Source organism: Corvus brachyrhynchos, unplaced genomic scaffold (assembly GCF_000691975.1).
Source record: "Corvus brachyrhynchos isolate BGI_N302 unplaced genomic scaffold, ASM69197v1 scaffold467, whole genome shotgun sequence".
Classification (NCBI taxonomy): Eukaryota; Metazoa; Chordata; class Aves; order Passeriformes; family Corvidae; genus Corvus; species Corvus brachyrhynchos.
The window spans coordinates 1814665-1840025 of NW_008239309.1; the positions used below are offsets into that span (position 1 = coordinate 1814665).

A 25361-nucleotide genomic window follows, 5' to 3' on the forward strand; every position below is an offset into this window, starting at 1 on the left:
GCTGTTTTGAGTCACATATTACTCATTATTGAGCTAAACTAAACATAACAAAGAAGAGGGAAGAGTGTATTATGTTTGCAGCTGTAAAAGGGGCAACAGTTATTAAAAATTCTGTTTTCTGTTGCTTAACTAGTAGCCTTCTCTAGTTTGTGTTATCCTGCTTGTAAAGGTAGTGGCACAGTATATGTTTCTTGGGGAAACGAACACATCTAATAGAGATTTTTATTTGTGGGGCTTGTGAGCTGGTTTATTTTTTTCAAATAGGAATTCTGTTGATTTTTTTTTTAGCTCTAGTTTACAGAATCGTAGTGCTGAGTAGCACTGGGTTGTGGGGTAGGCATTCAAATGAAAATACTAGGCCATTTTAACTTCATCTATTATTACACAGCACATACGAAATAATAAAATAGGCTAAAAATGGGAGAGCATTTATCCTATACTTTGGGAGATTCAAGTTTTTGTCCTACTGCAACCAGCCTACTCAAAATGCTGAACAATTTAAATGTCACAAACAGGGGGCTAAGTACTAAGTCAAAAGGCTTCCAGACCAGGCTTTAGGAATGTCAGTGATCAAGATTCTTTTACTGTAATCAGTAGTAAAAGAAAGAGTAAAAGTAGTTTTTGAGGTAAGTTGAGATTGTTATTTTGTTGCCAATAAAGGTGGTTTTCCAAGGGATGAATCAGAGTGTTTCTGGCTTAAATGGACTCTGCAAGCAGCTGCGGATGAGAACAAGAGTTTTATTGAAAATGGATTTTAAGAACAGGATGAGTATTTAGAGCCTGTATTGTGTTAAGTTTATTATGGGAAAAATTAAGTTAGGAGCTGGAGAGTAATGATACGCAGTAAATAGTGTCGGGTTTCACATGTCCTCAATCTGGGAAATAGGAGTTGCATAGCTTGCCACAGCTGTTATGTTGAAAATACATCTTGGGTTAAATGTACATGCTGTAGGGTTGATCCACTTACCAGGATTTACTTTGTATTTTTTCTTATAATTGTTTTCTCTTACTTGTAACTAAAGGAGGGCTTGTAAGAAAGTGGGACTGGACATCCACTAAGAATGTGAAATGTTTTGAAACAGTCCAGGACATATCACATGGTAGTTTAACATGGAAAGGGATGTCTGTCTGTTTTTCTTTTTTTTTTTTTCTTTACAATGTTTGAAGAAAAATTTTGCCAGGAGACTAATGTGAGTGCTAGTAAGACTTATACAAGCAGTTTCATGGTATTTTTGGTTTTCTTCAATGCAAATAGTGTATGCTCTTGCAGGTTGCATGGAACCAGGGCTGGGACCAAAGCATCTCTAACATTCTACTGCCTGAGAATTCCTATTCTACATCACACTTACTAAGAAAACTGCCAGTATGGTTGAATAATGGCAAGTCATGTGCTAGTTTGTAGGGTAGACTGATGGAGAGAAGGACAAAGGCATTAAAATATGTTTTCCTGTTGTACCTCAGCCAACATATGAAATACAAGGCTTATGCACTATTTCAGTGAGGACATCCCTTAGTTTTACTATATGTAATGAAAAGTCCATATGATTTTAAATCATTGTTACCTTAAATCTTGGTTTATTTCACAGGCTTCTAAGATGAACATGGTCTGATCAAGTGCATAAAAAATGGACTACACCATCTTACTGTACTTCGTAGTAATGAAGAAAAGTGTTCCATGCTTTGTTGGTAACAGTGAAGATGTTCAGCTTAGTAACATGATCCGGTAGAGTGGATCCAGTCTAATCTATTGCACTCTGAGAATATCTTTGGTTTTGATGCATGTTGCTGCACAGTATGTAGTAACAGTTAGCAGGTGTGATACAAATTCCAGAAGGTGAAAGCCTTTGGAAATGGAAAGAACATTTAAGATAACCATGTTAAGAGATGGAGTAATGTACCACAGTTATAGATCTGATCTTACTTTGTTCTGTTATACTCCATTTTAGACAAAATGGTTTTATAACCAAAGCAAAAGTATTATGACGGGAAGGAGGTAGATTTACATTAGCATGCATCTTTCTTTAGTTTCTAAAAGATTTGGCATGTTAATTTTCAAGTAGCTGCCTTTTTATTTAAAAAAAAATTGATGTTTATACTTCTGTAGGACTGAAAATGTTACGTCAAGATTCAGTTATCAAGAAATTTAGAAAATTACCTGATTATATCCAACAGACTGTACATTCCTTTTTGCCCCAGTAATAAAGAAATTTGAAAAGTTAATAGTAAAAGCTCTATTCCAATGGTTCCATTTTTTTCCTAAATAATTCCGTCTTCAGAAATGTCCAAAAATATTAGAGTGCAGAAGAAAAATGAAAATAAGTAGGTACATTTATTCAGCTTGTATATCTGCTTATTTCTGTATATACATTCGTGCCTGTGGAAGAGTGTTCTCCCTAAGGGCAGAAACTTGATTGCAGATGGACCCACAAAACAATGCTTTGCTGTAATTGAATAGAGGAATATCGAATCAGTAGATAAGCAAAGATCATGGTGTAGCATTTTCCTGGGGTGATTTCTGTGGTTATTACTCTTTCCAGAAAAGGGAAATTAAGGCACAAATTTCTGAATATAAGGTGCTATGTAGCAAAATGAAAAAAACAAAAAAACCAAACCAAACCGGTCATTCGGGGTGCTTAGTTTTTCATTGGTTGGTTGCTATGTTGTTTGCTTGGTCGGTTGTTTGCTTGGTTGGTTGGGGGGTTTTTTTTGTTGTTTAAATGCTGCTTTAATAGTGAGCTATTTTTAAAGCTGCATGCTCCAGATAAAATGTCTGTATTGTCTGCGGGAATGAGTCCAGTTGGATTTTCTGTGCTTCTGTGTACCGAGCACTCTGCTCAGCTACCTGCAACTGTTCCTTCTGCCATAGTCCCTGTTATGTCTGTTTCTGACATTTACTTGGTAAATCCTTGGTTCCTAATTAGGTTGACTAATCCCTGAATAATCCATTCCGTACCTTTCTTTGGGGTTTTTTGTGGAGGGCATTGTGGGGTGGAAGAATGGTATGGGTTTGGGAAAAGCTTAGATAGAAGTCCAAGCCACTCTTGTCAGCTGATTATATTCACTTACCTATTTCCTAAAATCCTGACGTGCCTCTGTCCCTGAAGGAGAATGTCTCCAGGCTTTTCGGCTGCCTCTCTGTCTCCCCTTTGCTACATCAGTTTTAAAGCTTGAGGGACTCAATTAAATGTGGAGTTGGTAATTTCAGAAATAACACTGTGGTTGCTTTCGGCAGTTGGTTTCCGCCTTTACCACTGATGTGTCTCTGTGGGATGTGAGACTGCATATCCTAGAAAGGTGCTGGGGTTGTCCTTGCCTCCCAACTTTCATCTAATTAATGATCATGTGCATGTGTGTTGTGCCAGGTCCTCAGCTGATTGAAGCAGATCCCTGGAAGGTTGTGTGTTTTGGACCAGGTGAGGATTAGACCCAGGATCTAGTTTAGGGAGCATTTAAGCAGCAACAAAGAATGCTTTCTTGGGTTTGTTGTTAAAATTGAAGAGGGATATACAAGAGAGCAGCTGATAGAAACGCCTGTTTGCTCAGCTGTAAATGTAGACGCAACGAACATTCCTTTCTCTTGCTGAAAAGTGAACAGGGATTTTGGTTATTTTCCCCATAACCCCACTCCCTTCAGTCTAGAACTTGCCAGGCTGAAAGCCTACAGATTTTGGCAACTCGATTTGCAAGCAGATTTCCCCCTTTGTGACTAATATATTTTTTTCAAGAATTGGTGTGGCTATAAAGCTGCCTTTAGTCTCTAAAGTCAACTTTGTGATAATCCTCTTTACGTTGTCATTTATTTAATTCTGATCTCTCCTCTGTAACTACTGTTTTCATTTTTAAAAGGGGAAAAATACTCCTTTCTTCAGAGTTCCACTAGGGATTGAGCAGAGCTGAACTAAATTGAGCTACAAGCTAAATAGATGGCCTCTGGCAGCAGACAGCTGGGTGTAAAATGGACACCATCTCCCTCCCCCTTGTCTACACTGCCTGCGCCAAAGTTGACAAACTAGACTGGCTGTGTCTCTGACTGGGGGTGGACAAGGTACAGCAGCTACTGTAAGAGCATGAAAGCAGAGCATGTGCAGCAGGAGCAGTACAGCCCACTTTACCAGCAAAAGGATTTCTTTTTTTCTCTTCATTGAAGTTACTGTCCTGCAGTGATCACTTACTTTTGCAGTTTTCCTTGCCCAGATTAAGTCATGAAGCAGCAGGTTCATTTTACATAAGATACTATTGTGTTGTTTTGAAAGTTGTGATTCATTGGAGAAATAAAGCCAGACTGAAATGCATGCATTACATAAATGCACACAGTTGTAGTGTTTCTCCTGCTCTTCTGTCTGCTCTGTTCTCCTGTGCAGTGGGTAAAATGACATGTCTAAGGGCTCTATACCGTGCCTTGGAGAACTGGTGCTTGTAAATGTCAGTTTGGAGCCTGAATACAATGTCTGAGTAGGCCACTGTAACAGGGCAAAGAAGCAGGTCATCCTGGCCTTGCATTGTGGACCAATCATTAGCAGAACCAAAAGCATTAGTGAGTTATCATGGAATATGCTGAGTTGGAAGGGATCAATCAGACTCTTTGAGCCCCACTCCTGGCTCTGCACAAGACTCTCCAAGAATCACACCATGTGCCTGAGAGCATTGTCTGAATGCTTATTGGACTCTGGCAGGCTTGGTGCTGTGACCCCTAAATTTATAAATAGCAGTCTTAGATGTGTTCCTGTCTCAAAAGGGGAGAAACTACAAAGAAACCTTTTTGCATTATGAAATCCTCTGCCTCTTTTGGGTAGCATGACCTCATTTTACTGTGCAGCTTGTAGCTACCTACACAAGGGAACATTTGTCCTACAGTACATGCAGTACTTAAAGAGAGGTACCTGCTGTCTCTCTCTTTAAATAACAGATCTGACGGCACAGTCTTTTTCCAAAAAGAATTAAGAGTAAAACAATCATATAGCTGGTAAGAGCCCACAAATTTCAAACTGCCTTACAAAATGCTTGAGTCAGGTTTGCCATGTTTATCCTTGATTTACATGCTGTTTCTTGGGATTGACGTATGCAGTGCGGTAAAGGACATTTTTGTCTCACTAGTCTCAGAAGTTAGATACACTAAGAGATATGCTAACTAGATGCCTCAGAAGTACTGTGGTTAGGGAACAGTTAAAAATCTCTAAAGGACTTGAGCATTTTTTGTTACTCATTGCTAAAAGTATTTTTATTAGGAAAATGCATGGCTGGAAGAAAAAAGAAATACCAATAAGCATTGCTCATTGAGACATGACATGAAAAATAAACTGCCTGGTAGCCAAGATCTGCCTGTGCGCCAATGGTCAACCTTTTTGAAATGCTTGCCTTTTTGACAGTGGCTGTGGCTGAAACTACAGGTATCAGGGGTTTTGTCCTCTTTGTAGGTGTTTACATTTAACATAAAAACCTTACTTGTTTAACTTGACAGCTTAGGTAGCTTTGCCTCCCCTTCACTCATGGGGTGCAGAAGGAGAGCAATACACAAGGACATTGGACTGTAGCAGTGAAGAATGGAAAGAGCCCAGGTATTAGGTCAAAGTAAGGCTAACTTGAACTGTGTGCCTGTGGCAGCAAATCTGATAAGGTGAAACCTGAACTGTGCAAATCCAGTTTGTGAAGTGTTTGGCAGCAAATGCATAGTTTGGCTTTTCTTTTGCTTAAGTTGGTTACTAAGATCCATTCAATATTTGTATTCCTGAAGCACTGTCTTCCCAGCATCTCTTTTTTGCTCTGGTCGCATGTGGTATGAAACTGAGTAACTCTGCAGAATAAACAGTTTGGCTTGTACACTTCTGTATTGCAGCCTTTGAGATACTCAAGATAGAAGTACATTGTTTATGATCTGTGCAAGTTCAACTGTGATCAAACTGAAAAGTGTCAAGGGTTATGTCAGTGGGTGTAATGTTACAGTAGTTTGAAGCTAATGTGTGATGTACTTCTGGGAGCTATTTTGTGAACCATAAAGAATTTGAGTCAAATAAATGGAAAATGCAACATGTTTACAATGTGGACTGCAGCTGTCACTGAATTAGATCTCTAACAAAACTACGTTAATTTTGGCCCAGGTTAAATTTACGCTGAATATTGGGCATTATTAAAAAGTTGCTGTTTGCAAATACAGTAATAGCAATGTCAAAGGCTGAGGGTTTTTCCTGCCATAAAAAAAGGAAGTCCTTATTTGCTCTTCTTGATAGAGCAGTTTTTATGCATATGCCTGAAGTATGCCTGTTTAATATAATGTGAAAGGGGTGTTCTATCATAGTTTAAGCTTAGTGCTAAAAGGCAGAAACACCTTAATGTGTGATGCAGTTCCCTCTGACAGTCTTTGAACTATCATAGAACTCAGAGCCACTGTTTTGTATGGAAAGCCCTTGGTGCTACATCTCTGTGCAGCTTGGTTAATGGTTGCTGGAAAGCAAGCTTCACTGTGACATCTCTGCAGTAGTTTATAGCTAAGAGATGAGGTTTTCTAAAACATCTGTTGTAATTTATTTTTAAAAAATTAAACACATAATGAGCTTTGAAGCAATTTAGTCCCTCATATGACGTAAAATTATAGTTATCTGTGGTTGTAGAAAGTCCTTGATGTAAGTACTTTTTGGTACACAAAAGATTTTAAACTTACTTCTGAAATACAGCTAGTGGGAGCTGCTTTTCTGCTGGAAACTGACTTTCTGGCAGTCTTTAGTGGGCGATCATTTGGCAAGGTGAACAGGGTAAAAAGGTGATAACAGCAACTAGAAATTGCAAGTCGGCTTTCACAAACATTTCTTCTTCATTTTGAGAAATAAGTTGATAACTTGTGTACTAGCTTTCAGATGAGGTTGAGTTTGTTGAAGTAATGACAGGCATAGCTGAGTTAGTAAAATGGTAACAATCAAATCGGTGCTTTACTCATATGTACCTTTTTTTACAGCCTTGTATTAATCAGTTTTCAGGGATCCAAGTAAAAGAATCCAGCAGAACTGTCCCTTTGTTGAGCTTTGAAACAGCAAGTTTTATCCTGATGCACTTAGAAATTGCTTAGATTAAAAAGATTTCCCTGAAGCAATAAATGTAGTATCTTGTATGGTTCTTAATGTGTCTCTTTTTGTATGCCAGCATACCAGAAAAACATATAATTAATGGAAGAGTTGGTTTTAAATTAGGCTTTATTATGATTGCATGGGGACAAGCAGAGGCACTTGAGAGTATCTTACCAGAATCACTATAGCAACAGCTCACTTCATCATTCCCCGTGTGTTTTCTCAGCCTGTGATGCTTTCTATAGAGTATTACTTACATTTATATTCAAACCAAATCATTTTAACCTTAAGTCCAGAAGTATTTGTCACAGAGAGCTGTGTCCTTTACAGTCAATAGTTTGGGAAGATGTTGGGCTTTTTATTATTGTTACTGTTGTGACATGATCTTTTCTTCTTAACTGTTGCTCTTTGAGTGAATTCCAGCTTTATGGTGAAAATAGTATGGATTCTTCATGTATGTGAGAAGAAAATTGGATTCTTCCTGACTGTCTTTTTTTAAAAGGAGTGGGAGAGGTGAAGGGTGGTGGGTGACTATTACCCTGGGAAGAGCAGAAAAATACAAGTATTGTATTCAAAAATCTGTTTTCCGTCTTTGCAGTTTACCTCATCATTCTGTTAAGTCAAAAAGGGGGATTGCTTTATTCATAGTTTGCATTTGAAATAAAACTGAATGTGATATATTTACTTTCTTCATGAAACTAAAGCAGGCATCACCACCTTTTCTTGGTAGCAATGTTCTTTCACCTACAGGTCATGCTGAAGATCCCCAAGTATCCATTTCTAGTGAGCTAGCTGGTGACCTTCCCTTTAATGTAGAACAAGGAATCATGTTGATACTGTATTTTTAAATGTTAAGATCTTTAGTTTGTAGCTAGATAAGGCCTGTGACTGATGTCATCTTATTTCAGGTTAGGCACACAGAGCATGTTCAACCAAGCTGACACAGAGTAATCCTGATTCGTGTTCTTCTGAGAAGTGAACTTCCATTGGAGTTCTGCCAGAGAGTGCATAGTTCTGAAGTACTTTGAATCTACATCACTAGAGAAGCTTTTTAAGAAACACATTTAACAGCCTCGAAGAGTTTTCCTAGGGACAAAGAGTGTATCGAGTGTATGTTGTTTGAGCCTTGGCTTTGGTTTTTCAGTTTGGTTACGAACTAATTAAAATAAGGGTTTGAGACATTTAAGGTGAGCCTGTGAGATACTAAATTAATCCAGTTGTCTGAAGGATTCCTGCTTTGTGCTTTGCAAATGTTTCCAGAGAGGTTCAAGGCTGCTTGGTGTAACCTGGTGGCAAAAGGTTGGAAGAGCAGCTCCACTGCAGTTCTGTTATGCTTACTGCCTCTGGATGGAAGGACTGATAAATAGTTCAGGTATTTTTCAGGAGTGCCAGTAGTTGTTTAAACTATAGCAATACTGTAAATACCAATTGCTTCAAACTTTGCCATAGGCTTTCTTTTGTGATGGCTCTTACATCTATTTGTGTATAAGCAAAGCATTTCTTTCATGTTGTGATAAACTGCTTGTCTATTCATACATTATTTTGAAATTTATAAAATTTATCTAGGATTTTGCAACTCTTTGATAGAACTGTTTTTGCTTTCAATGTAGTAAGGCTTGTTCCTTATGTGTTGCTCTCAAAGTTGTCTTAAATTCATCAAAAGGGGGAAGAGCATTTAGTGATTAAAGACAGCAATGGGCAGAAATGCTTGTTGTGTCAGAAATTCAGCTTGTCATTTGTTACTCAACACTAAAAACTGTCAAAATAGATAGGTCAGTAAAGGATAAACTACATCCTAGCTGCTATATGGTGAATGCTATGTGATGTTGTTAGAAAGAGACTTTGTGAAGCTGAGTGAATGTTGTTTTAAGCAATGCAGTAGCTACCCTGAAACTACTGAATAGTGAATTTTCTCCCTTCAGTTATTGGAAGAGGGAAGTTACCCAGGTGATGTCCTCAGTCTTCCTAAATAACTGCAGTATATAATTCTATCCAAAATTTCTCCTCTTCCAGATCTAGTCTTATTACTAAGCTTAAGGGTTAAAAAAAAGGTGAACCTGTAACACTGGAGTGAACAGAAATAAAAGCTGAATATGGTATAACATGAAACAAGACCTGATACTAAAAATATCCTTTAAGTCTCCTGTTCAGCCTTAATGTTTGACTGTGGTACTGCACTGCAGTTTCTCTGTATCTGATCATTTAGGTCTGTTTTGGAGCCATCATCAGACATGCACCAGCGGTGTAAGAGCTCTGTGCAAATCTTGAACAAAAAATGGTGGCATGAAATATGAGTTTATGTGGAGGTGAAGAGACCTTAATTTAGAAGAATTAATTTTAGCATCAAAGCAATCAAGTTAAATTAGTTCAAAATAAAAGATGGGGGAAAGTCAATAAAAATGAAAAGAGAAGAGGGGCTGAATGTGGGGGTTTTTTCAGGGAGTCTGCAAACCAATTTTCTGCTTGTGTAAGATTCTGCCTCAGCCTTAGACTGTGCTCTGTTACAGCTGTCGTGTCTAATTTTTTAACCTGTCCTATTACTGCTTTTGTTAATTGATTTCTTATTGTACACATACTTACTTGAGTTTTTTATTTCAACGCAAAAGCAATGTGTTCTCTCTGTTATTTGAGTGTAGGCCGTTAATGCATGAGGAATTTACTATAGGACTGGTAGGTTTACACATGACATTTTTAAAGGATTTACACAAAAAAAGGTGAAGGCTAAAATGGCAGCAAAGAAGAGATGGAAAAATAAAGTTCTGTTAATGTTTAAAAGGAAATTTCTGTCAATAACGATTGCTTTTCCAGGACTGTTTTCTTTGACACTGTTGTATGAGCAATGCCTCTGGGTCCATTTAAAATGTAGATGATTTTCCCCAAGGCCTGTGGCTTGAAATGACAAACAAAGGGAGAGTTTTGGATGACAGGCTTCCGGTTTCTAAGCTAAGCTTGCCTGGAATCCATTTGATCATTATGCACTGTAGCTGAAAAAATACGCCTGGGAAGAAAAAAACATGGCAATGGTAAGATGCTTCTCGGCCCTGTATGACTCGTGTAGAATGTGGAGTTGCTCTGGATTCATTCCGTTGAGAGAGCTTCTTCCTGGTTTACAGAGATATTTCATGCTATATTTAGAATTTTAAGTGGATGAGAAGAAATCTGGCACTCTTGCTTCCTGATGAAAGCATATGAACATGCAGGCCCATATTTCTCTCTGGTTCTAAAAGAAGAGAGATGGAAGTGTAGGATGTATGATGATTACAAGGTGCTTTCTCATTAGGTCAGGTAAAGGTGGAAAAAGGAAGGGTCTCTTCTTTCTGTTTCACGGCGAGGAGAAAAAATAGTGTCTTGCATAAGGATAGCTTCTGGGAGTACCAGGAATTGGACTGGCCCTTAAGAAAGCCATAGAGTACAAAATGGAACTTGTGATCAGCAAAGAATTGGAACTGATCTGCTGAGCTGGCTTTCCCTCTATACTACCAGGAAGAGCAGAGCAGGGCTCTTCCTCATGGTATGTTATTTCTACAGCGCTTTCTCTTCTGTAATCCAGCAGATTTTCCTTCACCATCTTCCTCATTTGTGACTGTCCCCAAAGCAATGAACTCCCCTCTACCAAACCTAGGGGAAAAAATGCAGACCAGCAAGGGGTTCTGTTTGCTCTCAGGTCTGCTGTATTACTTCCCTTGAGAAGACAGGGTGTGTGAAAGCAGCACTGGAGTGCATCACCACTTGATGGCACCAAAGAAAGTTGGAAGACTGAAATAAATGAATAGGGCGGGAATTCAGCTTTTCTGCGGTATGTGGGGGCACCAATATAAATAAGTTACGCTTGCTGTAGTAGTACAGCACATCATGAAACACTTTCAGCATCTGTTAAGCTTTTTTATTGTTTGGTTTCTTTCACACAGCATGAGCACCCCAGCACTGTTGTAAATAATGAGCTGTGGGGCTTTATGCAGTAACTTAGTAAACTGACAATGTATTCTTAACCCAATGTGCTGGCCTCTTTGTGAGCAAGAGAGTGTACTTGCTTGGCTAGAAATATTCTGGTTGCCTTGTACTGAGGCTGTACACTCCTTGTATCTGTTCCAAGTTATAATCATTTTGCAAGTACAAAGCAACTGTTAGTGAAAATCAAGTTTCTGGAATGCATCATTCGAACGACTTTTCAAAATAAAGAGAATTCTAGAGTAATGCACTGTGTGCTGTTAGATTCACAATGACCTTGGTATTTCAGGATCTCCTTGTATTACAGATATTTCTCTTTTTATTCCCCGCAGAGGCAGATGTTCTCAGTTCAGTGACTGGAAGGATGACCATATTGATTCTTTAGCCATTAACGTTAAAATGTACCAACAGAGAGCTTCCCTAATACTGTTGCAGTTGCTTCTTGTCTTTGCTGAACACATTATAAGAATCTTGGGCGTCTCAGGTTTTTATTAGTTCTCAGAAAAATGAGTTTCAGCACCAGGCATCTGCAAGATAACCTTCTGGTCTTTCCATTAAACACACAGCAGTTGCTAGAGGTTTCCTTTATTTAAATCATTCTCAATCCTCCTTTTTCTTTAGTTTTAACTTCCTTCTGTCTTTTCATCTGTCCCTGAACATACTGCCTTGCTTAATTATATCCTGTTTGGTGAACAAAGAGAAGGAGGAAGACGTTAATGCTTGTCAAAATGATGAGCAACCTCCTCTTTTTCCTGATTCAGTTTCAAATACAAGTGCCTGCCCCAATGTTTGGTTGGTTTGTCTAGTTTTAAAAAAAACCCAGATACTCTGTTGGTTTCTCTTCTTGGCTAGTACTATGGAGACAGAGCTTATTCCAGCATTATATGGATCAGAAACAATTAAAGATTGCAGTGTAGTTGCTTCCCTCTCACTTCCAATTCTCCCACCACATAATGGATTAATGGAAGTGTCTAATGCTGAGGGATCTTGTACATACATATATATTGCATTTGTGCACCAGTCCCTTCTCTTCATTCCTGTGCAACTGATTTGTAATTAATTGTTAGAATTAACTAGAAAATTACTTGGTTGAGAAGCTGTTCTGCTTTTCATTTGCATAGCACCTAGGGCAGGTGAAACCTGATCTGAGCATAAAGATCAGCATAAAGATCTTAATAGTAACATACATACAGTAATTAGATCTGAAAGATCCTGTGGTTGTCATACAGACACACACACAAAAATCAGTCCTGGCCCTATAAAAGCTGATGTGCAGATTTTTATAACATGCCTCTGGATTTTGTGTATATTGGTTCCAGCAATGAGTATTGTTTGAGGATCAGCTTCATTCTGCTTCTAGACCATATTGCATCCCTGCTAGGCCTTTTGCTGTCCAACTTTACTTTGAAACCTAGAAGCTTTCATTACAGTAAGCTGTAGCAATCCAAGGTGCAGGAGGTATTGGAGTGCTCTCTCTCTCTCACTATGATGTACTCAAGAGAATAAATAGAGCTCTGGAAAAAGCTGAATATTCAAATGCATTAAAAACAGCTGGTTGGGGGTTTTTTTTAATTGTTTTTTGAATACTTGGTTTTCATTTGAAAAGACTGTGTCAATAGAAAGCCTAAGTATTTGAGAGCATCAGTGTCATGTTTTTTGAAAGACAAGTCTGTTGTTTTCCACCTGTGAAACAATATTAACCATTTATTGAAACTTTAAAAAATGTTGGCAGCTTTATTGCTGAGTGCTGGTGTTCCAGCTTGACCTTCCTTAAATGGCTGGTGAAAGAATCTGTAGCAATTAGATAATTTTTTAATCAAAATATGATTAAATCCAAATTCCTGTAATTGATACTTCCTGAAAGCATTTGTCCATGATACAGGACTTTAATGGAAGCAAACTTGAACTCCAGTATCTGAGTTCAAAAACTCCCCAGTATTTGAACTCCAGAGGGAAGAAAATGGAATGCGATTACAGCAACAGAATGGATGCTTGTAATTTAATATTCAAAGCATGCTTTTCATTTTCTGTTAAATCCTAATTTAATGGCGTGATTTCATATGCCACTTACAAACACATGTATTTAGACTCTGTAGTTGTTTAGCTTCACTTTTGGCATGGCTGTCTTCTTCATTCTGAAGGCTCTTTAGGCTGTAGTACTTCTCCAGGCTTGGTCATCTGTGTAGCCCTTGGTGATAGACGAGATTTACTGAGGGGGGAAAGAGGGTTGGTGGCCACGTTAATCTGATAAACGTTCTGGAAAGCATGCTCGCTCAGACGGAAGAGTCAACCCTGCCCCTAAATGGTGCTGCAGCTTGGCTTAGGGCTGCAAGCATCTGCACATGAGCCCAGCTCAGTCATCAGTGTTCGTTACAGAAAGTGGCAGTCACTTCTGTGCTGGGGACTGAGATCAGTTTTCATTTGAATTGAGAAAGATTGCACGCATCTCTTCAGAAGGGGTTGTGAAAATCAGCTCAAGACCAAGGCAGCAGGTCCCACCACTGAACTTGTAACTGATGTTTGAGTGTTTGCCAGAACTAAAGCTCCATGTGCTCTTTGCCACCATTTCTTCCAATACAGTGCAATGCCCATATATCTGAATAAGGACGAAATGGAAGCAAAAGTATTCAATTTTACAAATTGTTTGAGCACTGGAGTGGGTTGCCTTGGAAGACTGTTGAAGCCATGGCATGAGGTGTCTCAGAATATGTTAAACCAGTGCAGAGGGTCAGGGAAGGGCTCTCCAGCAGAGATTCCCTGTGCATGAGGTATGCCTCACTGATGAAGCATTTCTAAGGCAAATGGAGCATGCAGCAGCCCAGGGATGACCTGTGCTGAGGCATAATGAATTCTTAAGTGGTGAAGTGAGGCATGATTTAGAGAGGGTGGGAGACACCAGATTATACAAGCTCCGAAGTTTCAGATGCAGTTATATTTTTATGTAATTCTGATACTTGCTGATGTCATCAGTCATATCTCTTTGACAAGATCAGCAATATTATACATCAAAATGTTATACTATACAATCTTACACAATCACAAGCACGAAGTTAAAAAATACTGCAGCATTCATACCAGTCTCAGTTGGCCTTCATAAATATACCAAACTGGGTTTTTTTGGTATTTATTTCTTCAGGAGAAAAGCAGTAGGCTTTTCTTCTAAAGTGAGAAGTTTAAATATTATGCATCTGTGAAAAGGTCAGATTTCCCTTTGTACATACTATTAATGTATCAAAATTTTCTTTCTCTTACTTGAAAGGGCTATCTGGAGCTCTTTAGAGAGCAGTGATTGACTGCAAAGTCAAACATGGAGAAATTTATGTCTGAGTTCATGATTGGTGTGGTTTTGAAATTCAAAGTTTGTTGATTACAGAATTTGTTTATGTGATAGCAGAGTCATATTGTCACCCAAACCATTTTATCATCTTTAGGTTTCGGCATAGCCCAAATTCCTGGTACTTGAGAGACTGGACCATTCACAGCTGGATCAGACAGTGCTTAAAATATGGCGCTCAAGATAAAGCCTTATACACAATAAAAAATAAGGTAAGTTTTACCAAGGAAAAGACACGAATATATTTGATTGGCTTTTTGATTCAAATGTGGCTTGACAGGAATTCCTGTTGCAGCCAGGTCCTGTAGACTGTGGTTTTAAGTTCAGATTTCTTCATCAAAATAAAAATTACTGTTGCACTTGAATTTTAGCTACAGCCTTTCACAGCTTTTAAATACTCTTTTTTCTCAGAAAGCTTTTTGTTTTTAAATAGCGTTGGTGTCCAAAACATGCTAGGTGCGGGGGAGGCATAATAACATGATATGCAATCCCATTCCTGGTCCCAAAGGCTCAGGTAAAATGCCAAAACAAATGCAGTGCATCAGAAGTTGGAGGGCCTACATCACAGGTGCCATGCTGATCTCTTGTGTTGCTTGACTGTACGTTGCATCAGTGTGCAGTGCCATGGTTCTGCTCTTTCTGGTGTCTACAGCACTGTGCTTGGGGAGATTTGAACAGCACGTTTGCACACTGAACTTTTTTCCTTCTTTCCTTCAGGTTCACTATGGAATTTTTCCAGATAATTTTACATTTAATATTTTGTTGGATTGCTTTATAAAGCAGAAGAAATATGAAGGTAAGAAAATACATACCAATACTTCATCCTTAGATGTATGCTCTTATATTTACAGAGCTTTTCTTCGAACTAAAAACTTGTAGCCATATTTTTTCTGAATTCATCATGAAACACGACTTCACCTTCCTTTGAAGTATTTTTCTGCATGTTTATTTCTCATTTTTGTTGGGATTTTATTCATTTTGTAGTTTTGAAACTTGTGTGATTCACAGTTTCTACTGTTAATAATCCTATTCCAAGTGTAAACCATCTTCTTCAGTTACAAGTCTGATGTATGTGCTAATGATATCATAGGAGTTATTAGTGACAATTAAAGTGTTACCAGAATCTAAATATGTGTTGGTATTCATCTTCCATACATTTAGCTGTTCAAAAAGCTATGTATCTAAACTGTGTAGGCTTTCTGTCTGTCACTGGAGCAAGCCAGCTATACTGAATTGCCATATTGGGGCTACCTTTCATTATTGACTGTTTAAGTGTTTGGATGAGTAATCCTCACATGTTTGATGACAGATATTTAAGATTTTAATTTCACTTCGAGTTTTCTAGTACTGTAGACTTGCAGTAAGCTTTCCTTTGCATAAAGCTCATATAAAACAGATAATTGAGAGGAACTGAAAGATTTTGCTAAATGACAAATTAATACATGTATTTATTTTATTTTGAGACACACCCCCATCTTTTAATTCCTCCTTATTTTATCCATATTTCTTTTGTATGTGAAGCTGAAGGCCTTTTTAACAAACTGTCCTTTCTGACGGGGCGTGTCACTGTAGCTCCCTGTAGACCTCCTCCAGAGCATTGTTTGCTGAATATAGAGACCACTGTGGGTGATCTGTGACAACATTTCTGCTCCTTTGTACTCTCCTGTCGCCCTAAGGCTAGTGAAATTAAGCTGGTCTTCTCTTGTCTGTAATCAAAACACAAGAACAAAGAAATCATTTAATTTTTTTTTTTTAATCTTAATGACTGAAGAGCTGAGGAAAGAAGAACCAAGTGAAGTATGTAGAGCTAAGATGATTTTGAGAGCTCCTTGGCTGTATGCTGCTCAACCCATTCTTCCTTCTTGCAGTGTTTGAACAAGCCAAATGAATAAGGCTAATTCTATAGGTGTATTCTAGTTGTAAGAAATGTTTAACTTTCTCCCTAACTATTTCAAAGCATACTACAGCAATAAAATGTCAGTGAACATGAGTGGGTGCAAAAGGGAGATACGTATTGGGAGCTATGCTGATTATGTATTGTTTTCCTCCATAGATGCTATGTCAATAGTAACAGAGATCATGCTCCAAGAAAGTTTTGATGAATTATCAACACAGCTTCTTTCTCTCTATGTTTTATACCAGTACCTGGCAACCAAGTCTGGACATACGGTAAACTGACCACACTCAAAATGTGCCTCTGCTTCCCAGTGTTGTGGTGCAGTCAGTTAGACATTCAATCATGAATGTATTTTATTTCCCCTAAGTTTACCTGGGGGGAAAAATACTCCATTTTCTCATTATTTTTGCAACTGCAGAAGAAAGGAAGGAAGGAAGAAACAACAAAGTATGAAACACCCCTTTTGCTCCTTTCTTTGAAAAGGAGGGTGTGTTGGGATTTTTAGATACAATGTATGCCCATTTGAAGGATGTGAATTGATACTTCAGTTCAAAGCAGACTCTGTCAATTACCACCAAAAAAACTGTGTCACCTATTGTGTAGGACCCTGTTATGCTGAGTATTGCTCACCCTTAGAGCTTGATAATGGTGATGTTGCAGAATTATAAAGCATTTTTACTAGGTTTTTTAGTACCCCATTTGGCTTTGGGTCTATTGTTTCTTACACATATTTGTTTTAAAATTAAATTTGTTACATTTCTCCTGTCTCCAAGGATTATGGGTTTGTTATTTACAGCTTGCTTGCTTGAGGCCAAAATGACAGTTCAGGGTCTTGGAAGTGGCATTATTCTACCTTTTCAGAAGGGGCTCAGTCAGTAAAGGGCTCTGCCATGATTTCTGTAGGAAGCTATTTTTCATATAGTTTAGCACAAGCCTTCAATAGCATGTTGTCATCTATAAGGGAAATGCTTGAAGCCTCTGTGTTACATGAAGCATCTTCCAAAATGCATTTTACAGATGCCTTCAGGTTTTATCCAGCTGGGTTGTAATTTCAGTTTTCACCATAGAAGAGAAAAGTGCATTTACCGTATTGGAGTCTCTTCATTCCCTAGAAATCAAGTATGCTTAGTCACTTGTATGTGAAAAGCAAAGGGATGAAAATCTCATTTTTCCATTGTGTTTGTCCATGTTTGCATATCCTTACTGCAGAGATAAACATTTGTCAGTATGTGTAGTGTTTTGTGAAAGCTGAATGTGCAAGCAAGGGTGGTGTGAACATAAGACATGTTTAAGGCAAGCTTATTTGTATAGCTGTGACTTACTTAATATGCATTTTGGAGTAATCCCATCCAAATACAGCAATGAAATAATATTTTTATTTGTATACACCATTGAAAGTACCATACAATGCCTCATAATGCTCAGCACTAGTTTTCTGTGTTTGATTTAAGACGTAGGGGTAGACATAGTAAGGAAAACTTTCGTGCAACATTTCAACCACTCACATTTTACAGTCCTCTGGAAAGAGAGTTGTTCCTCAGTACAATTTGTACTGTTCCTCAGGACAGAGATACTGTAACTGAACACTGGACATGTTTAATGATTCTTTATTGCTAAGATGTGATGAAAGTCATGCATGCTGTCTTTGCTGCCATTTTATGTTTGTGTTTGTTAAGGAGCACATAATTAGTTTATACATTATTTGCAGTGGGAAGAAGAGAGAAATCTTGGAGCATCGCTGTTGCTTACGGGTCTAAAGCAAAGTAACACTGTGGGTTTTAGTTCCCAGCTCTATGGCTATGCATTCCTTGGTAAGTTTTACCTCTCTTATTGTCAGCTGTTCCCTCTTGTCTTCAGTGGCTGAATTAGATTGGCATCTTTGCTTTATTAAAATGTAATCAAGGAGAAGGCAAAGGGGAAAAAAAGAGATAGTGGAAGGACAGTTTCAGAGTTACAAGTGAACCTGTTTGGTAAGCGTGGAGGGTAGAACTGATTTTAATTTGATTCATCAGACAGCTTCAGAACCAACTTCAGGGCTCCCTGCAGGCTTGGGTTAGATTCTGAAAGGGAGACAATATTCTTAAATAACAGTGGGATTGGTTTGTTGGTTGACCAACAGATTTTTTAAAAATACCCTAAAGTACAGATTTCCATGACACAAATTTAAGGTTATGGACAATAGACTCTTTTTTCTGGTTAGCGAGTGTCTTAAAATAATCTTTAAACCTTAGGAAGATGGAAGAGCACAGCTCGGAAAACACTATGTTTAGAACTTTTACTAGTCACTGTAAAGTGAATGTTTGGGTTGTGAACAGCAGATAGCAGTGCCTTTATCCTGTATCTGTTAAGAAGTCTTCACTGTAGATAATTTGCTATATAGTATTAAAGAGAAGTTAGAACAGAGTATATTCAGAATCGAAGGGAAGGGAAATGGGCAAACAATTACTGAATTTCCTCTGAATATTTATTGGAATATAGTACAGATAGGTTTTGTTCTTCTTTACAAAATGATTATTTACTAGAAAGTAAGTAATCAACTATATATTGTTAATTTTTGTTTCATTACTGCATTATTGAGGGTAATAAAAAGTGAATTTGTTCTTAAAATGTCCTCAAAATATGATGTGTGGTGGCAGAATTAGGATGCTGATTTGCATTTATCATGACTGTAAACCAAAAATCTCATTTTCAGTCAAAAAGGGGGATAAATGTGAAAACTAATTTGAAAGCAGGTTTTTTCATAGTGCTGTAATTTGTAATCCAGTGGAGATACTGATACAAGTGGGGACTTTGCCATCCAGTTGGCATTCAGTTTGGAGAGTTTTAAATGTCATATAGATTGGTGGAGTAGTGGCTGTACTTCAAAAATGCACTTCACTCTTGTCTGAAAGCAATAGTGCTTGTTCCATGACATTGACATTCAGTGGATCAAAAGCTATTTACTGTTATGTCACGTATTCCAAAGCCTTGCCAACACTAATGGAACTGACCTCTGAGAGAGTAAAAGATGTCTATGGGTACAGAGTGGCCTCAAGCACCTCAGCTGTTTTAATTTAGCCATGGTCCATAGGCTTTGTCTGTGCACTTATTACCTTGCTTTTCCTAAACTATTCTCTTCCATATAAAGAGGGTGTCTTTCATAGTTTTGTGTCATTATAGCCAGAGTGCAAATTGGATTGAGAGCTTGGACACAACTCCTGTAAGCTGCACTTGAAGAAGTATTATCTGTTATGCTGACAATAGCAAAATCAAAGCCTAAGAGTGACAATCATTGTAAATTGCACCAACTACAATGTTACGTGCATTTCCTCTATTATGTCATGGAGTTGCATGTTCTCAAGTAATTACTATCAGAAGAAAAGCCACATTGTAAGTGGTGCAGTACATCACAGGTCCTGCTAAAATCAATGAACACCTTGTTCACAGATTGTCTTAAATCAAGAATCCTTTTTGGCAGGTGTCCCATATTTTCTCTTAGGAAGCCTCAGCAGAAACTAAGCGTAGCCATAACATGTGCTATTATGGGTGAGTAAACCCTAGAGGCCACAGAGGTAAATCCAGAGAATCAGATTTAGTGCACACATGCTCCACAGTTAGCTGAAAGCTAAGGAGACATTTGTCTGAGATCTTCAGACATCCTTTTACAAGCTGCTGTTACAAAGCCAGACAACCAGAAAACCTGGCCACTTACTCTCATTTCCATCTCGGCAAAATTTATGGGTGAGAGGGAATGGGGAGGTACTAGAAACATGCACATAATTATGTGAAGTTGAGCAAAAAGAAGGCACCTTAATAAAATAAGGCAGTGGAAATTCTACCAGAGCAACTCTGTAGAATTGTGTTGTTTTTACAACAGAAGCCAAGACACTTGCTGTCACTTCTAGAAACCAGAGCCAACTGATACTGGTTCGTTTAAGACTCAGATGTTGAAGCACTAACGGTAAAGTGTGTTTTTTTCACAGGGAAGGTGGAGTTGACTAAAGGATTAAGAGCTGTATACAATCTAATGCCGCTGATGTGGACACCTGGATATTTGAATAGAGCCTTGCAAGTGATGGAGAATGTGGCTTCGTTGTCAGGGGACATCAAAGTCTGTAAAGAGGCTGTAAGTATAAAGGCTATAACCCACTGAACAAGGGGAATTTCATATAAAACAAACTTCAGTAAAACCTGTGAATTCTGTGCCTTGTTAATGAAAAGATGCCCTGCAAACTTCAGAGGCCTTTACAAGACAGGAGAAGTAATGTTCAGAACAGAACCACTGCTTCAGGTGATGAGCCAGTGATAATGTCTACTGGCATGTCCTTGGTGATGAAGGACACTTGGTGATGAGTGTGTGTGTTATTGCCACAGACCATTTAAGTATGTTTTCTAAGCCTTGCCCTCTCTTTAGAGACACCTGGGTCTGTGTCACAAGAATCACGTGCCTGTGGGTATGGGAAGACACCTTTGTTTCTCAAGTTTTTGAAACCACTCAGAGACATATTTCTTAGCAGTAAGGATGAACTGTCATGTCATCTTACTCTCATGGCTGATTGTATGTGTTCTGTGCCCTCAGATGATGTCCTGAGTGGTACTGGTCCAAAAAGCCAACAGAGTGATTTCTAGAAGGTTTGTACTGCCCTCAGTCAGGGAGGATGGATAGATTCAGTCCATTTATAAGGTCAGCACTAACTAATGGACTTGGGGCTTAGGAGTGCTGTGGGGAATCAGGCTGATCCTGGAATCAGACAGCTTAGGAGTGACTTAGGATGTCACTACGACATGGGCTGGAGCATAGAAACATCACTGAAGCCTCTCCTTTTCTTGGTACTTTTTCCTGAAGGTGTCTCTGGTGATGGGAGCCTCCCTTTTGCTCATGTCACTACTAAGCTTGCAGTCTCCCCTGACAGACAAAAGTCCAGGGTACTGCTCAGCAGGTACTCCTACCTATTGCTCTGTTTTCTGAAGCTTCTCAGTGTAATATTGGACAGTACAAGACAGGTCACATCTGCAACTTCCACCATTTTAAGTTACCACTTTGGGTGTGTGGTTTTGGAGATATCTTTCTTACTCTTAAGTCTGAAGAACTTAGCTTAATACACTGGTGATTTTTTCTGCTTACAAACCCTAGAAAACTTAAGGAACTCTTCATCTTGTTCTGGGTTGTAGATGAACATCCCGGTGTTGAAACAAGGCTGTATCTGTCTGTGATGCAACAGGTCCATAGAAGATCCTATCCATCTGCATACTGATACTCTAAAAATAGTAAATACTAGTAATACCTAGAAATGCTATCTGTATAGGGTATGTTTTACTTTGTTCCGGGAACAACTAAGAACTTGTAAAAGAAAGTTCTTGCTGATTCTTTACTAATGCTGCGTCTCGATACATATCCAGTAGTAGAGCCCAAAAAAGCAATGGAATGACTGTGAGAGCCACACACTTCAAGATCAGAAGCACAGTACAAAATTCTTCCAAGATTGTCTCATTTCCTTTTAGAATTTGGTTTTCTGTTTTGCATATACAGAAGTAATCTGAAATTACAAGGTAATTCATGAAGTTTTTGAATACATGACAGTTGTGTTACTTAAATTGTATTTCCAAACTCTTTATTCTAACCATGACAAATGTGATTGTTCAGCTTGATGCCCTGGAGACCATTTTACAGTCTGTCCTTGAAGCCAAATCTGATCCAGAATCTGCTGAACAAGCCAAGAAATTAGAGCAGAAGTCACAATGTGCAGAGTCAGAAGAAACAGAGCAGTCTAAAGTACCTGAGTACTACAGCCGATTCAAGGTAAGACAGTTTAATTTATCTAAATATTCTAAGCTGTGGTAGATCTCTGTGATACATACTAGAAAATATAAATGCTGATTTACTATGGCTGGTAGACTGGCACCCCTTCAGTGCATCAGGAGTTCTGTTTGGCATTTTTGAAACTGATGTCACCTTGCATTTTCACTTCTCCAAACAGGAAACAGTAGCCTACAAAGACATAAAAGCTCAAGGCCACTTGTGTTTAGTCTGTCTGCTGGAATTTTATCTTCACTTTTCATACATCAAGATGATAACTCCAGTCTTATTTGCAAAAGTGATATGTCATTAGAGACCCATTATTTGACCTTGTGTGGGGTCTTGCTCATTAAAATAAATTGTAATAGGTGTGAGACTACCCTGAATTTATTGTCCATTTGTGTACATTATAATTATGTATAACAGTAAGAAACACAAGAAGCTGTTCATTAGAGCACATCTATATAATGCGTGCATTTTATTTGATCATGTCGTAGCTATAAATTAGCTAAATGAGCTAATTTTTTTTATCATCTCTGATTTGTGCTGTGGTAAAAATCGAGTACTTCAGGTTGAAACTCATCTGGCTTATAGTTCCAGGAGCAGTACTCTTTCCATAGCCCATCAGTTTCCATTGTTGCTATCACCTGGATGGCTGCGACCTTGAACAGTTGTGCTGGATACAGACTGTTCTAAAGAAATTTCAGAAGTTTAAAGACTAGTAGCCTGTGGTTTCAACTCACACACACACACTTCTTGCTTTAATTTTTACTTATATAACTTTGCTACTTATCTTTAGATATTAAGATTTTGTTGTAGGCAGTTAAAACTTTTTAATTGAGGTGTTTGGGAATCAGTGGGTGCTCAGCATATGGTAATTAATGCCTGGATGAATTACAGTGAATTAGGTAAACACAAGTGTCCTTTGAAGGAGGGAGTGAGACATTTTATGTGTCTCTCATTGTCTATGCATTATCTAGCCTTGGGGAAAATAATGCAGTGTGTTCAAAATGAGGTCTGAATATCAAATTGGGGACTAGTGCCAAGAGTGTGGTTTTCTTCTCAGCTCCACCTTTCCACAAATTCCATAATTAGCCCAATTCAGACATTCCCAGGTGTGGCAGTGAGTGACTTTTGGCCAAAAAACTAGTCCCAGTGTTTAAGATCTGACCAGGAAAGTCTGAATATGAGAAAGACGTAGCCCCTATGTGGCATCTAGGCATCCAACAGTAATTGTATGTCATTAAGCCAAAATTCCTGGTTGTCTGAATGAGAAAAGGAGCTCTTGAGTCAGGATGCCATTTCAGCTAAGCCTGAAGGAGTTCCTAGATTCTTCTCTCAAATCCATTAGGCCAGCAATAGCCACTCTTCCCAGTTGAGCCCTGGGACACCTACAGGTGTCGTTCACAGGGCAGAGTAGCACACTAGAAATCCATACAAGTGTGAGGGAAGGTGGCAGCTCTGAATCAACCTGATTATATGTGCCTTCCCAGCTGCTGTCCCAGCACAGATGATCTCCCTCTTCTGTGTAACCCCAGCACAGGGTTTGCACTTCTGCTGCTAAAAACAATTCAGTTGCGCTTTGTCCAGCCCTGCATTAATTAGCCAGTACATCCAAGTCTTTCTGCTTGAGCACAAAACCAATTGCTTCTTCCTCCTGCACTCCCAGTTCTGTTTCACAAATCATACACCACAATACAAGGAAAAGCATATGGATTTACTCCAGACATACACGTGCTCCTCCATGGTACTCCATGGAATGGCTTCTGTGTCTGATACCAACCTTCAGAACAACCGTTTGTGGAAGTACCTGAAAATGGCATGGAAGTCTAACAGATATGGATACTTGTCCTTTACTTCCACTAAAACAAACAGGACTTGAGGGCATTTGGCTCTTTCCAGAAAAACCCGTTAGAGTTGTAATCTAGACTCTGACACTCATTTGTATTGTAATTACCTGTTTTCAGTTCCTGTATGCTGGGGCTTACTGCTCAGTATAGCATTCCTCAGGCAATTCTTTCCATCTGTGTCAATGATCAGTAGGCAGCAAACATTTTATCACATAAATGCTGGGAACACCTTCTCTAAAAGCAGTGCACCTTCCCTAACTTGTCTGCATGCAGAGCCCTGGAGACTGCTTATGAAAATCATGATTTAGCCATTTAAGAATGTGCCCTTTTGGTACCTGCGGGACATAAAACCTGCTGCTTTCCTAAATCAGTATTACTAATGTATAAGAGAAGAGCAGGAAGTATTCCAGGATACCACTGATACCAGTAAATGGCTTGGGAGACAAGACCTGCTAGTTTACAGTTTATTGCCTTTCTGTAGTTCAATTTCCTGTTTTTATGTTCAGCCCCTTTTCACCACATTCTTGGTAGAGTTTAATGGGAAGTGTGTGAATGATCTAAACTAGTTACATTTAAACTATGTATCTAATCTGTAACATGAGCATAGCCGTCAAGTTTCTTCCCCAAACCTAAGTTGTACAGTCTCTTCAGTTTTCTCACTGATGCCTTTTGTACTTACTGATCTCAAATACAATGGAGACTAATACACCTAAATAAGTTTATTGAGTTTGGTTTTAGTCCATTAGCCTTGAAGACATTGACTTTGTTTTCATTCTTTATCATAAAATCAAAAAGCAGACAGAACCAGACACCCAAGCCCCTCAGACCTGCATGTCTAGCATTTTAAAGAGTCTTTAATCTGCTGTCTGTCCAGTTTAGACCTCCAAAGTAAAACACAACAAAGCCTGCAGTTGTGTTGGCTAAGGGAGGGAGAAGAGTAGAGGCCTCAGAGGGGACATAATAGCTTCCTGCCTAAGAACAAGTCAGAGCCTCCAGATGGGAGCTGAGGGGAAGTGCCCATGCAGATTATTGCTGGCATGAGCTCGGGTAAGAAGAACACTGCGGACCAGCTGCACAGTGCATAAACTTTCAGTGATAACTGGAAGTCTGGATATCTGCATGGCTCTAGAACTGCATTTTGTGGGGAGGAGAACAATCCACACATCTTCTTTCCATTATCCTGCAATGCAAAACAAGAAGTTCAATCATTCAAATGAAAAACGTATGGATGTACCTTTCATTAGAACACATACTTATTTTAAATATTTTTGCAAATGCTGGGCTGAGTAAAATGTTTTATTTAAAAGAAGTTGGGAAAATGTGTTTTTATCTAGTGAGTGAACAAGGGATAAAGAATTTTCCAGTGCTGTATCATCTCCTTGGTTGTGTATCTGCACTTTCAAGGCAATTAATCAGAATGTTAGGGAGCCATCAGGCTAAAGATTACAGAAAGCCAGAAATAGTATCGCTGGGTGATTCATCATCTTAAGTGAATTAACAT

At 38.6% G+C, this 25361-nt stretch overlaps 1 protein-coding gene across 5 annotated transcripts in view; it reads left to right on the plus strand.

Annotated features, from left to right (window-relative positions):
* MRPS27 (mitochondrial ribosomal protein S27) overlaps positions 1-25361 on the plus strand; it is a 41616-nt gene that overhangs the window by 15163 nt on the left and 1092 nt on the right. For 4 of the 5 annotated variants that reach the window (XM_017740686.1, XM_017740689.1, XM_017740690.1 and 1 more), the window contains exons 4-9: positions 14435-14549; positions 15055-15133; positions 16391-16506; positions 17943-18045; positions 20197-20339; positions 21858-22013. In XM_017740686.1, coding sequence (XP_017596175.1) covers positions 14435-14549; positions 15055-15133; positions 16391-16506; positions 17943-18045; positions 20197-20339; positions 21858-22013 — 712 coding nt within the window. Of the gene's footprint in view, positions 1-1586; positions 1724-14434; positions 14550-15054; positions 15134-16390; positions 16507-17942; positions 18046-20196; positions 20340-21857; positions 22014-25361 lie in introns of all 5 variants that reach the window. The other variant, XM_017740687.1, reaches the window with a different exon arrangement.